The 18,793-nt window shown below is 40.7% G+C and overlaps 3 protein-coding genes across 6 annotated transcripts; 1 reads left to right on the top strand and 2 right to left on the bottom strand.

The window, feature by feature from the left end:
* Positions 1–1,817: 1,817 nt before the first annotated feature.
* vamp4 (vesicle-associated membrane protein 4) lies at positions 1,818–12,206 on the bottom strand. Of its 3 annotated transcripts, XM_079642631.1 has the most exons (9): positions 11,962–12,206; positions 8,910–9,056; positions 8,125–8,226; positions 6,604–6,650; positions 6,357–6,407; positions 5,318–5,418; positions 3,343–3,422; positions 3,187–3,238; positions 1,818–3,107 (listed from the first exon to the last, which is right to left on the bottom strand). In XM_079642631.1, the coding sequence occupies exons 2-9, from the start codon at positions 8,910–8,912 to the stop codon at positions 3,082–3,084; spliced, it is 462 nt and encodes a 153-aa protein (XP_079498757.1). In that variant the 5' UTR covers positions 8,913–9,056; positions 11,962–12,206; the 3' UTR covers positions 1,818–3,081. The 3 variants fall into 3 exon arrangements, with proteins under 3 accessions (XP_079498757.1, XP_079498758.1, XP_079498756.1); XM_079642632.1 differs by lacking the exon at positions 8,910–9,056 and having other exon boundaries at positions 11,962–12,204; XM_079642630.1 differs by lacking the exons at positions 8,910–9,056; positions 11,962–12,206 and adding an exon at positions 10,896–11,036.
* rangrf (RAN guanine nucleotide release factor) lies at positions 5,418–13,801 on the top strand. 2 transcript variants are annotated; one of them, XM_079642609.1, is made up of 3 exons: positions 5,418–5,436; positions 12,713–12,804; positions 12,940–13,801. In XM_079642609.1, exon 3 carries the CDS (start codon positions 12,942–12,944, stop codon positions 13,512–13,514), a length of 573 nt encoding a protein of 190 aa, XP_079498735.1. In that variant the 5' UTR covers positions 5,418–5,436; positions 12,713–12,804; positions 12,940–12,941; the 3' UTR covers positions 13,515–13,801. The 2 variants fall into 2 exon arrangements, with proteins under 2 accessions (XP_079498735.1, XP_079498736.1); XM_079642610.1 differs by lacking the exon at positions 5,418–5,436 and having other exon boundaries at positions 12,734–12,809.
* Positions 13,802–16,759: 2,958 nt separating this feature from the next.
* On the bottom strand, positions 16,760–18,787 carry itpa (inosine triphosphatase (nucleoside triphosphate pyrophosphatase)). The gene is made up of 8 exons (XM_079641911.1): positions 18,659–18,787; positions 18,361–18,418; positions 18,211–18,275; positions 18,047–18,120; positions 17,916–17,947; positions 17,466–17,578; positions 17,296–17,372; positions 16,760–17,128 (listed from the first exon to the last, which is right to left on the bottom strand). Exons 1-8 carry the CDS (start codon positions 18,719–18,721, stop codon positions 16,996–16,998), a joined length of 615 nt encoding a protein of 204 aa, XP_079498037.1. The 5' UTR covers positions 18,722–18,787; the 3' UTR covers positions 16,760–16,995.
* Between the last annotated feature and the right edge of the window lie 6 nt (positions 18,788–18,793).

The following is an 18,793-nucleotide window of genomic DNA, read 5'->3' as shown; positions in this document are numbered from 1 at the left end:
GAACTCTTGTTTATTTTCAGAGAGGAAAAGGTTGGGACGTGAGACAGTTGCAGAGTTGTACGCGATGAGGCAGGTGTGCACAATCCTCGCCTTATAAATATGAGCTTACCTTCATATCCTGCCTCTTTGTTCGGGTTTCCAGAATCTGGCCTGGCTCCTCTCCCACGCTTATTTTCCTCATGTCTTTGTACTTCTCTGTATGTTTAGAGATCTTTTACAGCCATCTCTGCTGACCTGCCAGGCCACCTTGAACCCCAAAACATCACCTGATCTCACTTAAAGCAGACTAGAGGGCAAAGGTCGTAAAAAGGAAGGGTACTTCTTCAGAAACACGTACTTGCAGGCTGATGCCTCATCTTCTTCTGTTGGTGCTTGTTTACCGACAGCTGATGCTACCTCAGACAGTCGTCTTGATTGATGAGGCAAGTCTCTGATTGGTTGGACAGATGGATGAAAAAGGTACGGTATGTGTTTGACTTTGAAAACACATCCTCTTACAGGAAATATCTCGACAATGAGAAAGTGGGATAGGATGAAAGATGAGACACATGAAAGAATGAAGTGAATACATCATTAAAGGAGGAAAATATGAGAGCTAAAGCATGTGTAAACATAGGAGAGAAGAAATGAAGTAAGACGCTTCTGGAAAAGTAGAAGTGAGAAAGTGAGGTGAACTATAAATAAATACAAAGAGAAGATGAGGAGTGTTTAAACGTATGAACAGTGTTTTAAAATCCCAAGTGACAGGGTTCACATGGAAATGTATTCTCTCTTTCCGCTACTGACGCATCCAGCGCTCCCTAATCTCTCCACTGGACAGGGTGTGTGTGCGTGTGTGTGAGTGAGTGAGAGACTGACGAATGCTGGTTGGCACGTTGTCCACTCTTGTCTTTTGTGAGTCAAATTCAGTTTTATGGCTCATACTAACTATGCCCGGAATCTGAAGTCATCCAGCATGAGCCCTTTAACGTAGGACCAAAACATCCTCTGCTGCCAGTGTGGGTGTGTCCCTGTAGAGCGGAGAGGATAGAAATAGCTTGTGCACAAATATACGATAATATTGTAACACTGATCTATTTTTTTCCTTTTCTTTTCCTCCAAGTGCACACTAGGTTTGCACTTAAAGCAAATGACTTATCTCTGTGAGACCTGGAAACTGTAACATTTTAGAGACCCCTTTAAAACCTTTGATTTCACTCCAAGAGAGCAAGAGTTACGTTTTCTTTAACCAAAACCCCTTTAACATTAAAACAAGTAGTGTACGAGATTAAATTCCCTCGCTCTTCTTCAAAGCTTCAATAAGAACATCCTCCCCTGCTGTGTGCTCCAGCAATTAGTGTGATCTGGAAGACCATCTGCCATAAATCAATGAAGTAAAAGACCCCTGAGGACCAATTGAATGTGTACTCCCTGAGAATAAAGGGGTTGGCAGTGCTGGCTGAGCAAAGGGCAGAGCTGTCGGCGTGTGTTCGCGTCTACTGTCCAGAGAGGAGAGCAGCGAGTCTGTCAGAACCATAACGCCTCACGGCCTCCAGTCCCACCAACTTTAGCGCCATTTTGGGAATAAACACTGCCAGTAAAGTCACAGAGCAATAAAAAAATGTTGGGTAATGAGGGGAGAAAAGAAAGCTCAGGACAAGGATATCCAAAGTGGGAAAGAGCCAACGGGATGGCATGACGATTAGTTTTTCCCTCTTCACCTCCAGCCATCTTCTTTTTTCCCATTTACCTTTTCAAAGCTTTTCTCCCTGATTGCTCCATCCATCCTCCTCCAAGGAAGAGAGCCAGCCGAATGAAACCAGATGAAACCAGACCAGTGCCCTTTAAAATCACTTTATTTCAGAGCATCCGTATCACAGTCTTCCAATGCAATGCCAGAGTATTGTACATCATTACCAATATTTACAGCTAAAATAAATTACATTCAAAATAATAAAATGACAATGTATTATACAGTTCATTAATCCAGACAAAATGACACCTATGTTTGTTTCACAGCTCGACTTTTAACTTGCATCCATTAAATCACTCCTGCTTAAAAATAATGGAACAATACAATGAGTCAAACTCAGTGGCGACAGGAACACCAGCATCCATACAAGCAGCACATCGAGCGTCCAGAGAAGAACTTTCAAAATAAGGGGAAAAGACAGAAACAGTATTAAAACCGAAGAGAACCATGTGCAGAGTGAGAAAACGGTTTGATGTCCCCAGCAGGAAAGTAGGACAGCCGTGACCAAAACGGACCAGAGGAGGAAGGTGAGATGTTGAGAGAGGAGACATTCATAACCCGGGTGTTTTACTTCGACTGTAGAAGATAATAAACTATTCATGGAACAGAATAATTAGAAATATGATGTTCTTTCTAGGCCTCTTTCAAGTCCTCTGCACTGATAATGACAAATACCTTATAGGTGAAACCACTATCCTGTGAGAAACTGTTTTTGATGATTAAAAGAAGCCAGCTATGCAGATGAACCTCAGATGTTCCCTCTCCTCGTGTTGAACGGTGCAATGTGCTTGTGCTCACAAAATGTTCCCTATAAATGCTCTCATCTTCCGGCACAGAGAAGAGCACGTGGATAGACATCTGAGGTTCAGATTCAGAGCAGCTAAAGTAAGAAAACAGTTGGCATGGACTTCCTGTCTTTACAGTGTCTATCTATATGGTGTAATAATGCAAGACCAGGAGTTTCCCTGTTACCAAGGCAAAGACAGGGCCCTACATGTGATATGTTTCATGGCATGGAGCCCTCCTTCACATTGACTAGAGGGGTAATTTACTCCCAAACTGCACTCAAATATCCCCACAAGTGGCCTGTGGCCCCTTGCTGTGGATTAGTGTCTAACCAAGGGTCAAACCAAGCCTTAGTACTGATCTCACAACAGATGTATGTGGAAATACCAATGATAAGATCGGTATTAAGGGCAAGTTGAGGTCAGATCCTTGGGGGTACACAGGCTGACACTGAGGAGGGTGATTGGCACCCCCCCTAGCTGAAGTGGAGGACTGTGTGCAAAAGAGAGGGATGAAAGATGAAGAGGAAGAGGAGGATTTTCCCCCATCCTTCTCTTCAGACACTAGCGATATCGCAGGATCACTGGGACTGAAAGAGAGAAAAGAACAGGAAATGATACCTTCTGCACATCAAGTCAATTTGATCTGCATGTTGATCTAATACTCACTGATGATTATGAGCAGGAGAGCAACGACTACCAAGGCAATAATCAGCTTCATCTGTGGAAGAAACAACACACAATGAACACATTCCTCAAAATTCTAGAAAGTAAAGACAAGTGGATGAAGAGCTTGAACACACACGCATAAAACAGACAGCCCACCTTCATGTCTCGCCACCACATCCTCCTGTGCAGGTGTTTGGCTCGGCTACTGAAGGCCGACGCGTTGTCCGATAGGCTCTCTGGGACATTTCATTACCGCAGCACAGACGAGGACACGCGAGGAGGGAGAATCATTGGAGAAAAAACATTAGTTAACTAATCACCACGTAAACGAGAACCAGGCTATGTTTTGGCATTGATGCGGGACAAGGTGACTGTCTTGAACTGTTGTCAAATGTTATGTAAGAAGTTGCTAAGCTGGTGAGATCATTCCTATTAATAGTTGTTTTTTTGTACTTTAACTCAATTGGCATTAAATGGTAAACAACAACTTGCCGAATTTAAACACAACGGAGCAAAAACACATTTCTTCAGTCTTCCTCCCTTCTATCCTGATATTCCACTCCAAAGCGCTCGCCCACACTGGCTCTCTGTTTCTTAGATACCGTTGTTAACTGGAGGTTTCTGCACATTAACAGGAAAGTTACAGCTCCATAGCGTGCAGTGAAAAGCTGGTCCAAGCCCCCGACCCTCTTTAAAGTCTCTGTGCCCGCCATGTGTAAGCCGTTCCCACATGCATGTGCCAGTTAACGGCCGGCCGCTACCACAAAGAGAGGCACTCAAAACGAGGCTACTGAGAAGAGGCTTGTTAATCTGCACATGGAGCTGAGACCTGTCAATCACAGGATTTCATATTGCTCACACACACTGCAGACACACACATTCAGCCACACACAGACCGAGAAATACACCAAACTCACATGTACACAAAGCCTCATTCACACAAATGTGTTCCAGATGTGCATCATTGTTTTAGCTTGATGGTGGATATTATGACAGGGAGAAGCAGTTATATAACATCTGTGAGGATGAGATGAAGAGGCAGCAGCACTGCCTGGTCCATGCGGAGCAGAAGGAGTAGACCTGTGCGTGTCCTGTTGAAGGCTTGGCATGTGTGTGAAGTTGAGTAATGGAGCGAGCTGAACACATTTCACACACCTGCTTGATATACACGGGGTCAAAAGAGAGGGGGGCGTTCAGAATGAGAGTGTGAGACGCACACCTGGTAGAACACTAAACCTGGCCATGTCATTAAAACCTTAAATGAGCAGTGAGCGTGTTTACAGTACACCTGCAGGAGAGATTCAGGAGGAAGTTAATGCTTTTCAAATTAAAATATGTGACTATTTCCAAAGAGCTGAAAAGATGAGTTGCTTTATTGATTAGTCTATAAGAAGAACATCAGCTGCTTTTAGTTAAATAATCAAGTTTCAGCTCTCAGGTGTCAGGATATCATTATTTTTCTCTGATATATTTTAGTAAACTAAGTTACCTTTGAGTTCCGGACTGTTGCTCAGACAAATGTAATACATTTGAAGATGTCAGTGAAAGTCTACTGCTTTTTAACATCGTTTTTTTTCTGCAGTTTTTTAAAAATCATATAAATGCAACTGCTTTATTAAATGATTTGTACAGGCACACAAATACACTGTAAATGAAGCAAATTCAATCACTCATTGCTCTTTGGGCACATCCACCAAATAATGATTGAGCCCATCATCTGTCTATTCTTGCTTAAATGTACTTACTTCACACGCAACAGATGAGAAGTTTGTCTCATTTGCAGGCTTGAGATCCCTCCAGAGATTTATATACCTAACCTTTATTTGCTTGATTTAAAAATATACAATTAACATAATTGGGCCACTTCAAACTAAATGTTTTTCAGCTAAACAGAAGCACATTGCAGATTTGCCCATTAACAAATACCAAATGGCAAAATAAGCGTGCATACAGTGAAGATAACAATCCTCAGAGCCATGTGTAAACCATGTGTGAGCTACCGGGGGGGAAACTAACCAATAAAACAAATGAGACTGATAAAACATTCCCTGTAGAGTTTGTCTCAACTTCATTTCACTTTGTAAATAAAACACACATTCTGAACATGTGGTGCTGTCTCAGAGTGACTCACCTGACTTGTCCTGCAGGTCCTCGAGCCGCTCGCCCCTCTCTATCACCTTGGAGATGTTCTCCTGCATCACATCGATCACCTCGTCAACCTGCGACTGCACCCTGGGGACACACGTTGGCGTAAGACATTGATAAATAATAGAGATGAATCATAAATGATAATCTTTTGTGGTAACCCAGCACATCACCCCGTGTTCCCAACTATATCCTCTCCTCTATATCCAGCTTTGACAAGTTGGCAGGCAATATAAAAGCCTTTCAAAGGTTTTTGTTTGGCCTCACGCTGACCTGCCTGCACCTGTTATAGTATCTGATTTCCCCTTAGTCGCTATTATTTCAAAGCAATACATCTAGGAGGAATTCAGAATCAGTGGGAGGGGCCACATTGTCAAAGAAGTGTAAAAGGAGATGCAAGACAAAGGACTTTGTATTTTAAACAACTGATCACATTTTCCAGCACCATAACACTGATCGTCTCAGACAAGGAACTGCAGGAATGTATCAGTCTTGGACTTCGACTTGGTCGCCGGTCGAAACCGGTAATATTAAATATAAAAAAACCATAGCCAGAAAGAGATCTGGACTGCTTCAAACACACATGAAACTACTGCGGGGACCTGACCTGACCTCGGGGGTCCAGACAGACGCAGAGGTGTAGAGCCTGGGTAATGTGCAAACAACATTCCTGCAGTCTGTAATGATGGCATCTAGTTTCAGGTACTCAGAAGATAATGACAAACCGTCAAGGAGAAACAGAGCGTGGAGAAATGCTCCGGGTGCCAGGGAGTTTTAACAATGACCGTGTTTGTTCTCTGGCCTGTGGAGGTGAATGTGGAAACAGACTGCAGAGGGACTGGGGAGTCTTGGGAAGGTTACACAATAACATGGCGGCCTCTCTCACTCAATCCACTATAAACAGCAGCTCCTGGTAAACATGACGGGCCACAGTTACATAACACCAACACCACAACTCAAGATCGTTGGCCGTACTACTCTGACCTCAGGCTTTCGGTTCTTAAGAGCAATGTGTTAATACTTACTGCTTGAACTTGTCATTCTGAGGTCCAAATCTGGGTGCCGTGGGTCCTCTCCTGGAAAACAAGTTTCAGTGAAGCCAAGGGTTACCAATTTATAATTGTTTTACTAAAAAAAACTATTTTACTGTTTATATTGTATACTCTGTGTTAGTATTACTGCTGTCATCATCGAGGTCAATTGTACTTTGTATATATATATCATTGATTTATTTATAATAATCTCAGTGATTGAATGGAATATAAAACTCACAGAAAGAAGTCTTCCTCCTCATCAGAGTCCTCTTCAAGTAGGTTCCTCTGTAAAGTGGAAAAGGTCAGATAAGAGTAAGTTGTGGATACTGAATGATTGTGATTTGAATGATCTCAGATTTGGTTCAAGAACAAGATCCAGTCCCAGCACCTCAGCAGCTGAAAGGCCTCACCAGAGTACATTCTTGGCACTAACAAATGATGGTGCTGATACAGAGAAATGAAATTGACCTCCAGGGTCAACATAGCTGATAGGTAGCTTTTTCTGGTCTGTTGTCGGAGAGCAGATGTTCCCAGACAGTATGCTATTCTAGGGCACTTACATTATGATGACTTGTGCAAAAAGAAACGACTGTTGTTGCTCTGTTATTCTGCTTGCCAGACTCCGTAAAAACTCTTCCTCTTAAAACATGTCTACATCTAGTTCTGGCAAGGAAAACCCGTTGGTTTGAATCCAAGCAAAATGCATCGGGACATATTCCAATAAAATATAGAAAGAGGTTTCTGCTATCCAAGAAGTTTTAAGAAAAACTCTACCAGGATCACAACCATGTCTTTACCACTGATGGCTTCAATAGATGCAGGAAGCGCCCTGTGTAAAGGGCTATTCATAGAGAATTAGTTAAGCCAGCTGCATTCAATTCTCACAGGAGGAGAATCGGACTAGCAGAAAGTAAGGGACTGTTTCTCATTGGATGGCACACAGGAGGTTCATTGCTACAGGAACAAATAGAGGCATACATGCTTCCTTACAATGTAGTGTTCCATGAGTTTAGAAGCAATAATTAATTACATTTGAATAACAGTATCCAGAAGTGGTCATAGTCATCACCTTATAATGGCATCCTGTGACTACAAAAAGAAAAATCCATGGCTGTCCAGTAATGCTGACGGCTGCAAGAAATGCCAGAGCAATATAGATATTTTACTTTCTTGTAAATACAGTGTCATCTGCAAAACAGCTGACCCTATGATTATAAAAAAACGTTATAAGTGAAGGCACTAACACTCTCCTTCTGTTCAACATCTTTTTTTTACTTTCCTTCCACTGTCTAGGATGAGAGACATGAGGCAGGACTGGAAGTTATTAGCATTGATAATGAAAACCTCCCCGTTGTAAGCCCTGTGTTTGATCCCAGTTCGCACAATAGCAAAAAGCATTGAACTTAGAAACAGAGGACTGAGTGAAGTATAAAATCAGTGGGAGGACAGGAAGGTGGAATTGGGTGGGGAAGCTCATTTCGATGAGAACCAGATATTTGGCTCGAAGACTTGTTCACTTTACCTCCTTCAAAAAGGTCCAATGTCTTGTGTGCATTCCCTGTAGGTTTTCGACTACTTCTAACAGCAGAATCTGCATCTCAAATCAACACCTGTGTTTTTACTTTATTGGACATTTCTAAAAAGGTCTATCAATTTCTAAACCTTGTACACTTTTTTTTTCCCATTTTGTGTTATGATCGCTTCCTCCTGGTGATAGGCCACAACCCAAACACCGCCACTTCCTCCATCTACATCTTACCCTCTCGCTGCGAATCGATCCGGTGACCTCGTCATCGTTGAGGTGTCGTTTAAACTTGGGGGGCATGTTGTCTTCAGGCTGCTCCTCCTGGTCTGGCTCCCTCTGTAGGATCGGAAGAGAAGAAGGTCAATACATGCACAGTCGTTGACATTGCAAAGCATCAAGTGCACGAACAGAGTTAGTAACCTCTATCTAAACATGCTCGGTAATGAATCCATCAATGAGACTGGTCATGGTTGAGCAATCTGAGGAAACTTCTAGTACCAAAACCTTGTGGTAAACAGTCTGACATCATTGTGAGTCACAGAGCGGATTACATTTGTTTTATTTTTAGGAAAAAGAAGGTGGTTCATTCATTATGCCAGCTGTCTTTGACATTATATTCCTCTCCTCTCATACGCATTTTGAGTAAGCAAAGAAATACAAATATTAAGATGACCTGTTAAGATGTATTCATTGGTTATATTTCTGGTGGGAGCCGGTTTAAAGTCTCGGAAATGTGGTCATTGCAATGTGCACCTTTGGGTGAAAGACTTTAAAAAACGGATTTGGAAAACATGCTGTTCTTCCAGTGAAACCCCCTGGAGTCAGGGTTTGGGTATTTCTCGTTCCTAACACCGTTTGTTACACTGCAGCTAAACACAACAGGGCCTCATTAAAGTGCTTTGGCAACACTGAACTAAACAACATGTGCAGACGACCCTTCTGCTACGACCGATGGGGGGAAATCACAGCAGTCTTACACATACACACCAACTCTCTCAACACAACAACAGAAGTTGTACCATTGAATCCAGTTCAGTATGACACTGTGGCTTTCACAGCAGCGTCCTTTCTGGCACTGCAATTTGGAAAAAAGGCCTCAGAAGCCAGGAGAGGAGAGGAACTTTCCAGTAAACAGAGGTGAAGAGAAGCAGGAGACACGGCACGCTCTGAAGCAGTGACAGCGTGAAGAGACACAGAAAGAGAAAGAAGAGAAGCCAACTCTAACATGTTAGGGTTGCAGAAGGAAGCCATTGTCAAGAGAGGAGGTTTAAAGTGCAATCCACAAAAAACTGAATTAAATGATGTCAAAGCTGTTATTTATAAAATAGACAACTGACAGTGTTATGTCAAGATTGGACCAAACTGATTGGAATAAAACTGAGAAAATGACCTCATGATGACCATGTGATGAGGATTATAGATTATCGTTGATCAAATCAATTTATTATGGATTGCAATTTCTCTCCTTTCAGAAGAAAAGCCTTCAATTAAGTGAAGCTATTCTTAGCTGTTTATACTATTAATGTATTCCTGTTAAAGTCTAATCATGACTCCTTAAAAAGGATCTATTACTGAAAATGAAACCGACATCTCAGAGTTCTATGTTCCCGTGCTCAATATCCTCTTAATATGACAAATTAAGGAGACTTTTCAAATATACTGTGTTCTCATTTCCTGGGTCATTATGTTAAAAATCACCCACCTACAGTTATTACCAACTGATGTCATACTACTTAATACATCCTTACAGTTGCGGGCAAGTCTGTTTACTTGACTTTTGACATTTCACAACGACTGTAAAGTTTTCCCCTTCAAACTGCCTTTAAACGCCCATCTCCCTTCTTTTTTGTTACAATTTGAGCTCTAAGGAAGCTCCAACCAATCTCCACCAAAGTATATTCATGTCAAAAGACCAGGGGCCGTATTCACAAAGGATCTTAGGGCTAAAAGTAGCTCCTAACTGGCGAATTTAGGAGAAACTCCTAAACATAATGGGCGTTTCAGTCTTAAATTTAGGACTCCTAATTTTATTCACTAAGAGCAATTCACAAAGTATTTTAGGCCTAAAAGTAGCACCTAAATTTAGGAGAGCTCAAAAGTCCTCGAGAGGACTCCTAACTCAGTAAGACCTATTCACAAAGAATCTGAAAATTGCTGCGAGACTAAATGTTTTGGAGACAATGGTAGACTGTGGTAGACTATCAAGAGCTATAGACTAAATCGTGAGGGTATCAAACTTATTGTGGAATTAGTGCGGGATGCAATAACATCCCCGACTAACAGGAATAATCAGATTAGTCCGGAAATAAAATGTTTGGCAACACTACGATATTTAGCAACAGGGAAAATGCAACTTTTCAATGCCGACGATTTAGGAATATCGCAACCATCAGTCAGCCGTGCCATAAACCAAACCATCAACGCGCTCTCTAGACCACATATCATCCAACAGTTTATCCAGTTTCCTTTGAACAATCAACAACTACACAGGATCAAAGCCAACTTCATGGCAATTGCAGGTATGCCCGGTGCTATTGACGGGACGCACATACAAATAATTGCGCCATCAAAAGATGAGGACGTGTTCGTCAATAGAAAGAAAGTACATTCCATCAACACGCAGATTGTTTTCATTCATCATGATAGGGGGACTTGAACGGCGGTATGGGCTGTTATTGAAAGTGTTTAAGTGCTGGAAATATGCTCATTGGATAATAGTTTGCAGGGTGCTTTTAATTGCCTCCTTGATTTAATGCAATTTACGTATTTTTATTGTTTGCTCTCTCTCTTTAACGTGCATATACAACCTGATTATTGTGGTCTGCACAAACTTGTCATCATGCGTGTATTCTGCTAACTGCACTGTCCATAACTATTTGATAGGAATACATTTCTAGCCTAGGCTATTTCCTTGTTTTTCGGTGATTTAGTGGGCTCGTTCTTGGGATGTTGCGGATGAGTTTCACCGAGACCACCTGCTCTGAACAACCAATCACCGTACTGACCGCTTCTAAACTCATGCACGAGAATCGACGTAATCCATAGCAACGGCTTGTCACTCTTAGTTCACTCTTAGTGATTTATCCTTAGTATGACTAGGTCTCAGCGGCTTTTTGAATAACTTTTAAGAAAAAACTCCTACGTAAAATGTTTTAGCGCGAGTTAGGAACACTCCTAGCGGTAAGATAAAATGCTTTGTGAATACGGCCCCAGAGGTGGAAGAAGTACTCATATGTTGTACTTGAGTAAAAGAAGAAAAAACCCCAGTCTAGGAGTAATCTGTTACAAGTAAAAGTCATGCATTGCAAATGTTAATTAAGTAAAAGTACAAAAGTATTAGCAACATATACATAAAGTACTGAAAGTAAAAGTACTCATTATAAAGATTTGCTAATTTTCTTATAATACATATTATATGTTTTGATTATAATAAATGATGCATTGATTCATGTGTTTATCAAAGCTGGTAAAGGTGCAGCTGGTTTTAATCACTTTGTATGCTGCAGGGTAGTTTATGAATGTTCCTCAAGGTGTGACTAAAGTCTTATTGAAGTGTTGATTAAATCACATCATTAATCCAAATCCGTAGAGTAACTAAAGGTACTACATACATGTAGAGGAGTAAAAGTACAATTTAAACCTCTGAATTATAGTAGAGTAGAAGAACAAAGTAACATTAAATGAAAATACTCTATTACAAAGTCTTCACAATTGTACTTAAGTAGTGTACTTGCGTAAATGTACTTAGCTACTTAACACCACTGCTGGGAACATAAGACCCTGGGAACATGATGAGATTATCCCCATTAACGTTAGATAACAACCTCTTTCTGAGAAGTTACCTGGTGAAACGTTTGTTAGCATACATGTAAATACGTCAGAATATCGTTGTGTACCACACTGAAAACAATTTAAATGCTACACCACAATAATTCAAATGAAAGGGGGCCACTTGTAATGCCAACACAGCTAGCTATTAGCTAATCTAGCAAGAGAGGCCGCTTGGTACATTGACAAATGTAGCTACCGAGCTAAACTAAGCTACTAAGGATGCTAACGGGGCCTAGCTACCTGCTGTTTTCCACAAGATCCGAAGCCCGATGCTGAAAAACACAAACACGAGAAGACTCAGGTGTTAATCCAGGGTATTCAGGGTTTAGATTGGCTCCTTCACGGTGTTGATACTTTCATTTAAAATGTTGTCCGTGACGATGAGACAGTATAATCATTAAGGATGCTAGCGCTCTGCTGTCTCTGCTCCGTCAGAATCAACTGACCAGGAAGCACCAACAGCTGGAAGAGGAGAGGGACGATGCAGATGTTTGACAGCCCGGAGAAATATTTATATTTTGGGTTTTTTCTACACAGCAAATACATTTGTTAAAGTTTTTTTTTTAGGGTTATTCAATTATACTACATATTACATAATCATAGAATGCAATAGTTGTATGAGTGGGCTGCTCATATCTTTTAGGCACAATTTTATCACTTTATCCCAGTTTCCCCCATCATGTTGGCTTTGTTTTCATTCATTCTTTATGACAGAATTTTACTTTAGCACTGTTGCATTAAAGTATGTATGTATCAGTAGGCCTATGCATCTTTTTAGGCCTACTTCTGCTCTAATGCATGCCAGAAGGAATTATTATTCTTTGTTAACAATGAAAATAAAACAAGGGAAGACTCAGCAAATAAGATAATAAATGCACAAAATAAATGTAAAAATAATACGTTTTTTAGATGTATTTTACTTTAATAACAAGATGTTATTGACAATTTCACTACTGCCTGTTTTTCGGGTGTTTGTCCCCCTCACCTGTAGGTGGCAGCTGTGCGCGTGACGTATCAGGCGTGCCAACAATTCACCAGAAGAAGAAGATAAACTTTCCCCGGAAAGGAGTTCTGACTCAGTTGGTAAGGTATATCTTTATCACACTTGATTTATAGGTTTATTATAACGTTTTCCAATGTTATTTATTTAAGCATACTGAGTGTCTGTCACTGCAGGTAGTTAAAAGCAGGCTCTGTTTGTTGCATGTCTTCACATAGAGATGCAGAGCAGAGCCGATCAGTCCCATCCTCTGTTCGGAGGAGCGCTGTCAGCCGTCCTGCCTCACAGCGCCAAAGACACCAGCGAGCTGAGGGAGATCCCAGACAACCAGGAGGTGTTTGTCCATGAACACACCGACCAGAGCCTGATCGTGGAGCTGGTGGAGTATCAGGGTCAGGTGGAAAACGAAGACGCTGCAAGGTATCACTTTGAAGACATCGCAGGGAGTAACAAAGCTTTAGAGCCTGATGCTTTTGAGGTGACCAGTGTTGTGCCCCTTTCCAAATCTGAGCTGTCCCTGTCGGACTGCAGCTCGGCCTGGATGCTGACTGGCACTCAGTGTGTGTCCAAATTCAACGAAGAAGCGAGGAATTCAGTGACCCTTCACCTGGGTCTCTTCCGTCTGCCACAGTTCTCCACGGATGTCCTGATAACTTTCAATGACCCGCAGAGAATCAGCCCTGATAGCAGCAGTGCAGCTTCAGCAGAGACACACAGACAGCCATGGACGGTGCAGGACTTCCAGCGCCTGTTGGAAACTCTGACTCTGCACAACCCAGGGCTGTTTGGATAGAACTTCTGCTACTTCATCAAACCCCATGAGTTAAAAGTTTAGTCTCAAGCTCATTTAAACCCCTGGGTTTAGCTGGGGCCCCACAGGAATCAGGCCTGCGGCATACTTTGGGTCCCAACCTGAAAGTTTGGGAAGCAATTCCTTCTACCTGTGGTCCGGTTGCTGCATGGCATAAATCCTGTTTTCCCCTTGGTGGTGACTTTGTTGTTACATATAAAAATGAATTGAAAACCAAATATCTCATGATATGAAGATCAGAAGTCATAATAAATGTTTTTGATAGAAAACCTTGGACCTTCTCTTTATTTCTGGATCACCTGATTAGAAAACATTTGTAGGTTGAAGATGCTTTAAAAAAGGTCTGTATTTTGGAAATCTAAAGTAATTCACTCATCAGAACAATCTGGTCACAAATTTTTGTAAGGCATGTCTGTTTGATTTGAAGCTATTATGCACATAACAGAAATGTGAGATTCGAGACATAACGTCATCACGCCGTAGACACATTCTCCTACTCACTCAAGCATTTCCTCCATCCTCATCATGCTTTTTGTCTTTTTTTATTTTATTCCAAAATACTGCCACCTTCTTTGCATACACTATATTTATGCCCCGATACAAACATCTACCAGTATCCGTAATGCACAAACCTCATACAGGCCACCAAATATTCACTCGCTAACAGCCTACCAATGCTGCTTTGCTCTAACCTTCCCATTCTTGTGCAGTATGGCAGTACAAAAAACATACAAGTGATGGCAAAGGTCAAAAAAGGGGTTAAAGGTCAATTGAAGTTCCACATATGAACTCCTTCTGGAGCCATTAAAATGCAGTTAATACTCATAAAGCTTTCAGTAGGACCTGATTGGTCATAAACCGTGAAGATTTAGCAACTCCCGGCAGGAATATGTATTAGGTCAACTTTTTCCATCATTCACTGCAGTGGCCTCATGGTGGAATAATTCATTAGTCTGAACTGTGACAAAAACTTTGGAAATACTTCATTCACTCAAGGGTGAGTTTGGAGAAACACAAAATGTATGGAGTGAAAATAGACCCTCATTAATTTTTGCTTTGAAGTCAAACCAAGTTAAAACTTTTCCACAGTTATATGTGCTTTTATTTCAAGAAAAATAGTTTTGACTCGAGTCTGCAGTTAAATAAAACTCATCACAGCGAAGGAATTCAGGTAAGTCTTGCATAACAAATAAGAGGAAGTACAGTCTGTCTCTCCAAAGCCACATCAAACCCTTTTTTTATAACGGATTAAGATCTCATAAAGTCTGGTCTCCTCTAACTGATCCCAGTGAACATTCCTTCATTAACCAAAGCAACATTTACCGTAACAGCAAAGACTACCTTGGATAAACATGCTGTTTTTGGTTGTCTTTTAAAGTCTGAAAACATCCTGTCTTAAAGAACAGAAGCTTTTAGATCATGCTTCGGATGTTCAGGTCATGACAGGACACGATCCGATACATCAGACGTTTTTTCCAGGCCCTGAAAAGGAAAACAGAACATTACAGAGCTCATATGGGGCAACTATTGAGCAGTAGTCTCCAAAAAGTTGCCCCGTGATGCAGAGTGGTTAACTGTTTAACAAAAGAATGATTGTCTCTAGGTTATTTGATCATTTAACACAGCCATTCCTTCAGTTATTTAATGGCTTGCTCTGGATGTCCACAAATAAAAGCTGAGGGCAAAAGCTAACTTGGGCAGCTGCATGCATCTTTTAGGATTGCTTGGTTAAACTGTTAAAACTGAAATTTGGTTAGTTTGATATGTTAAATAATGTAATTGCATGGTACCACGGCAGACCACTGTTTGAATAACTTTGAAAGAAAAACCTAAATAAATTGTCCTTATGGGCAAGGTTTAATATTGAATTAATTATCATCATGTTCTTATACAACAGACAGTGTACAGTGGAACAAAACACAACAAATGTAGAAAACACAAAGCGCACATATTGTGGTTAGAAATGTAATAACAATGCTCTCGGTTCCCTTTAAAGTAAAAATACATTTTCAAAAGTCGACAAAAGTGTTGTAAAAAAGAGACAAGGCTTTTGGTAGAATCACTGTAAGTAAACAACATTATTTATTTTTGCATCAATTCCAACTCCTCAACTGACATCCTTAGCATTAAACATTTCCACCATACATACTCTACTCCTCTACAGGCAGTAGCTTTTGGGACCCCAGTGAATAATACAGCACTGACAGTAACTGCGTTGACTTTAAGTCACTGAGGAAAAAGCTTCATAGCAATTTCTTTGACCTCCAGTGAGCTGATGTCTGGCACACATCTTCGCTGTCCTGTTGAAAACTTGTCTGACAGGTGAACTGATGTTTCCCTGATGATGACAAATACAGCTTTCCGGGTTCATTCTCACAACAACTTGCCATTTCCAGGCACGTCCCCAAACAAAGCTTGAGGTCCAAGTAAACAGATTGTTCCAGTCACATTATGAAAAACAGCACCTTTTCTTCAAGAAGTGTCATTTTTACTTGTTGAGTAGCATCACCCATGTGCAAAGGTTTTTCTTGTACACAATTGAAAGGTTTCATAGGTAACAGATAAATTAGTGGCAAACTCAAAACTGCCATTAGATCTGTCTGGGATCTCCCTCTGCTCACTCCTTTCCTGCCCACACATATGCTCCATCAAGGATGGTGCTACATGCTGCACTTAGAACTACAATAAGCATGTTAATGTTAATCTAACAGCTCCGGCGATAAACTAGCACCCCCCCCCCCATTTTGCATTTTGAAATGCTCCCGATTTCTGAGGTCTCAAGGTTGGCAAGTATGATCAATCATAAGTGTATGCATAGTTCCTGCTCAGAGACTCAAAGCTCCAGGGTCATTTATTACTCAAACCTCCCTGTTATCACTGTTGCGTTTGTACTATACGCCACCCCCTCCTCCTTCTGAGACCCTCTTCCACAACCATCTCTTTGGAATCAAGCCTGAACATCCTTCCCTCTTCAACTCACCATTCTCTGCAACAGGGCGATCTGCTTCTCTCATCAGATTCCCATTACTCCTCTTTTTATAATTTATGCTTTCTTCAATTATGTCTACTTTTGGAAGCATAATCCCAAGAGGCTCGTTGTGGAACAAGGAAAAAAGTCTTGCAACAAATTCTGCAAGACATTCTTTTTATACGATAAATTATTCAACATCTAACCTTACAACAGCTGACACATGGTACTCTTTAAACATAATAAGAATGAGAGGCAATTTCTTTAAAAAATACTTTATTAAAAATGAGGCAAAACTGATATTATGCAGCACATTTTCTACCACAGAATCTATACGCGTGATAATAATCTTCGTTATCTGACAACCGTTTCTGACCCAACAATAACATGTCTAAATATTAACAAGTATCCTCTATAATGTCAAATCGACTGACTTGAGGTTTGTTACATTTTCTTCTCCATATTCTGAACCTGTAGATGGTTTTAAATTGCGTTTTAATCCTGCGGCTTCTTCTTCTTGCTCTCGGGTGAGGTATTGTTGGTTTGGGAGAAGTGCTCGGACATGAGAGCAAGCGCCCGGTAGCGATGAGAGATAGTGTTCTTCACCTCTTTGGGAAGTTCAGCATAGCTGCAAAAGAGAGGGAAGTAGTTACACTAAGGATAGTTGTTATTGTTGGCATGAGAGTGACAAATAATCACTTATGCACAGCATAAAGTGAAAGGGGTCCTCACAACCACGGGCCTTTGACTCCCCCTTGTGGTTTAAAGGGGATATTTCAAGCCGTCTTTGCTTACGTTTTGTCATATCCCTCTGGCTGAAAACAGGGATCCCATCCAAAGTCTTGAGGCCCTCTGGGTTCAACAATGTGTCCCTTGAAATAACAAGATAAAAAAAGAGTGAATATGAACTAATAAGGATAAAAACACATAAGACAACATTGAGGCCGTTTTAGAGAGCCTTTTACCTCTGTTATCCCTCTGAAGAGCTGTACTGGTTCATCTTTCCCAGCAGAGAAAGCAAAAGTACAGAGAGCCCATGCTGATTTATCTTCAAATCCAGCTAGGAGTTTGTACAAGCCTACAACAAAAACAATTACAAGATTGGAGATAATAATAATAAAGCTTTATTTATATAGCACTTTTCATACAACACATGCAAAGTGCTTTACAAAATGACACATCACAAGTTAAAAACAAACAACACGAAATTACCCTCAGATTATTTTACAACTTTAAAAAAGGTACATGCAGCAACATTTAACATTTGATCAGGTTAATAGACACAAAGATGTAAAATGTATGATAATACAAATTAAATTAAATAGAATAAATAATGGTGGAGATGCTGTGTTCATATTTTTTACCCAGCTTTAAATAACTGTTGAATAACGGTTTAAATCAACTAAAATACTTGCCTTCTGGCTTGAGTTTATCCAGGAACCATTTTCTACAACAACAAAAAAACAAGTTTGGGTTTAATTATTACTATTCACTACCACTACTAAAGATATAATTGTTATACAGATATAAAAGTTATTATACGAACATGTAAGGACCAGGCATGCCTCCCAAAGCTTTGAAACATAGACAGGTGTCCTCCACTATGACAGGCCCTTCAACCTGAGGGTGGAAAACAAACAATGCATCACTTTCAATCATAGAAATGTACATACAAAATATTCTCTTGCATCTTGTATGTAGTTACTGTACCTGCCGTGCAGCCTCCTTACACTTATGTATTGAAATCTCATCTGGCTCTCCTTGGTATTCAGGCACTGGATAAAGAAACAGTAAGGTGAGCATTGACTATAGTAAAATATGTGTTCTACCGGTCAGTGTGTCTCTTCTTTAGATACTTACAGTCAATCTTTTTGGACACCAGTTTGTAAGGAAACCTATCTCCAAGTATCTGAATGACCTGATGGACAAAAAGAGTAAAGAGTGAATCTAGCAGGACTTATTTGTTGTCAAATGAAACCAGATAGTTTGGTACTTAATTACAACTCATGTTCACTATCTATATTTAGCTGGCTGACACACTATGGAGCAGCATGAAAAAGGAAATACGTATAAATGTATCCTGCCTGAAAAGGTTAAGACAGTACAGGAAAACCGTGAGCATACAACCTGTATGTGGAGTAACATTTTTGACTCTTACCTCTTCGAGCTTTTTTGCATTTCCAGTCACGAAAACCACAGACCTTCCAGCAGGCACAGCCATGTTGAAACAAACCCGGAGGACTAACAATTCCGGACAGAATGCTTCCGGCTAAGTAACAGCCAATCAACATAG

Source organism: Notothenia rossii, assembly GCF_949606895.1.
Source record: "Notothenia rossii genome assembly, chromosome: 1".
Classification (NCBI taxonomy): domain Eukaryota; kingdom Metazoa; phylum Chordata; class Actinopteri; order Perciformes; family Nototheniidae; genus Notothenia; species Notothenia rossii.
This window is presented reverse-complemented; position numbering and strand designations above follow the sequence as displayed.

Excerpts from the sequence above, each read along its gene's own strand:
- vamp4 (XM_079642630.1), bottom strand. Across the intron at positions 5,419-6,356 it reads CAGAATGACAAGTTCAAGCA|GGTGCAGTCGCAGGTTGACG; the intron begins GTAAGTATTAAC and ends GTGTGTCCCCAG. Across the intron at positions 3,239-3,342 it reads TGTGGTGGCGAGACATGAAG|ATGAAGCTGATTATTGCCTT; the intron begins GTGGGCTGTCTG and ends TTTCTTCCACAG.
- rangrf (XM_079642609.1), top strand. The coding sequence starts at position 12,942 with ATGCAGAGCAGAGCCGATCAGTCCCATCCTCTGTTCGGAGGAGCGCTG.
- itpa (XM_079641911.1), bottom strand. The coding sequence starts at position 18,721 with ATGGCTGTGCCTGCTGGAAGGTCTGTGGTTTTCGTGACTGGAAATGCA. Across the intron at positions 18,276-18,360 it reads GGTGTCCAAAAAGATTGACT|TGCCTGAATACCAAGGAGAG; the intron begins GTAAGTATCTAA and ends TTCTTTATCCAG. Across the intron at positions 17,579-17,915 it reads GGATAAACTCAAGCCAGAAG|GCTTGTACAAACTCCTAGCT; the intron begins GCAAGTATTTTA and ends TTTTTGTTGTAG.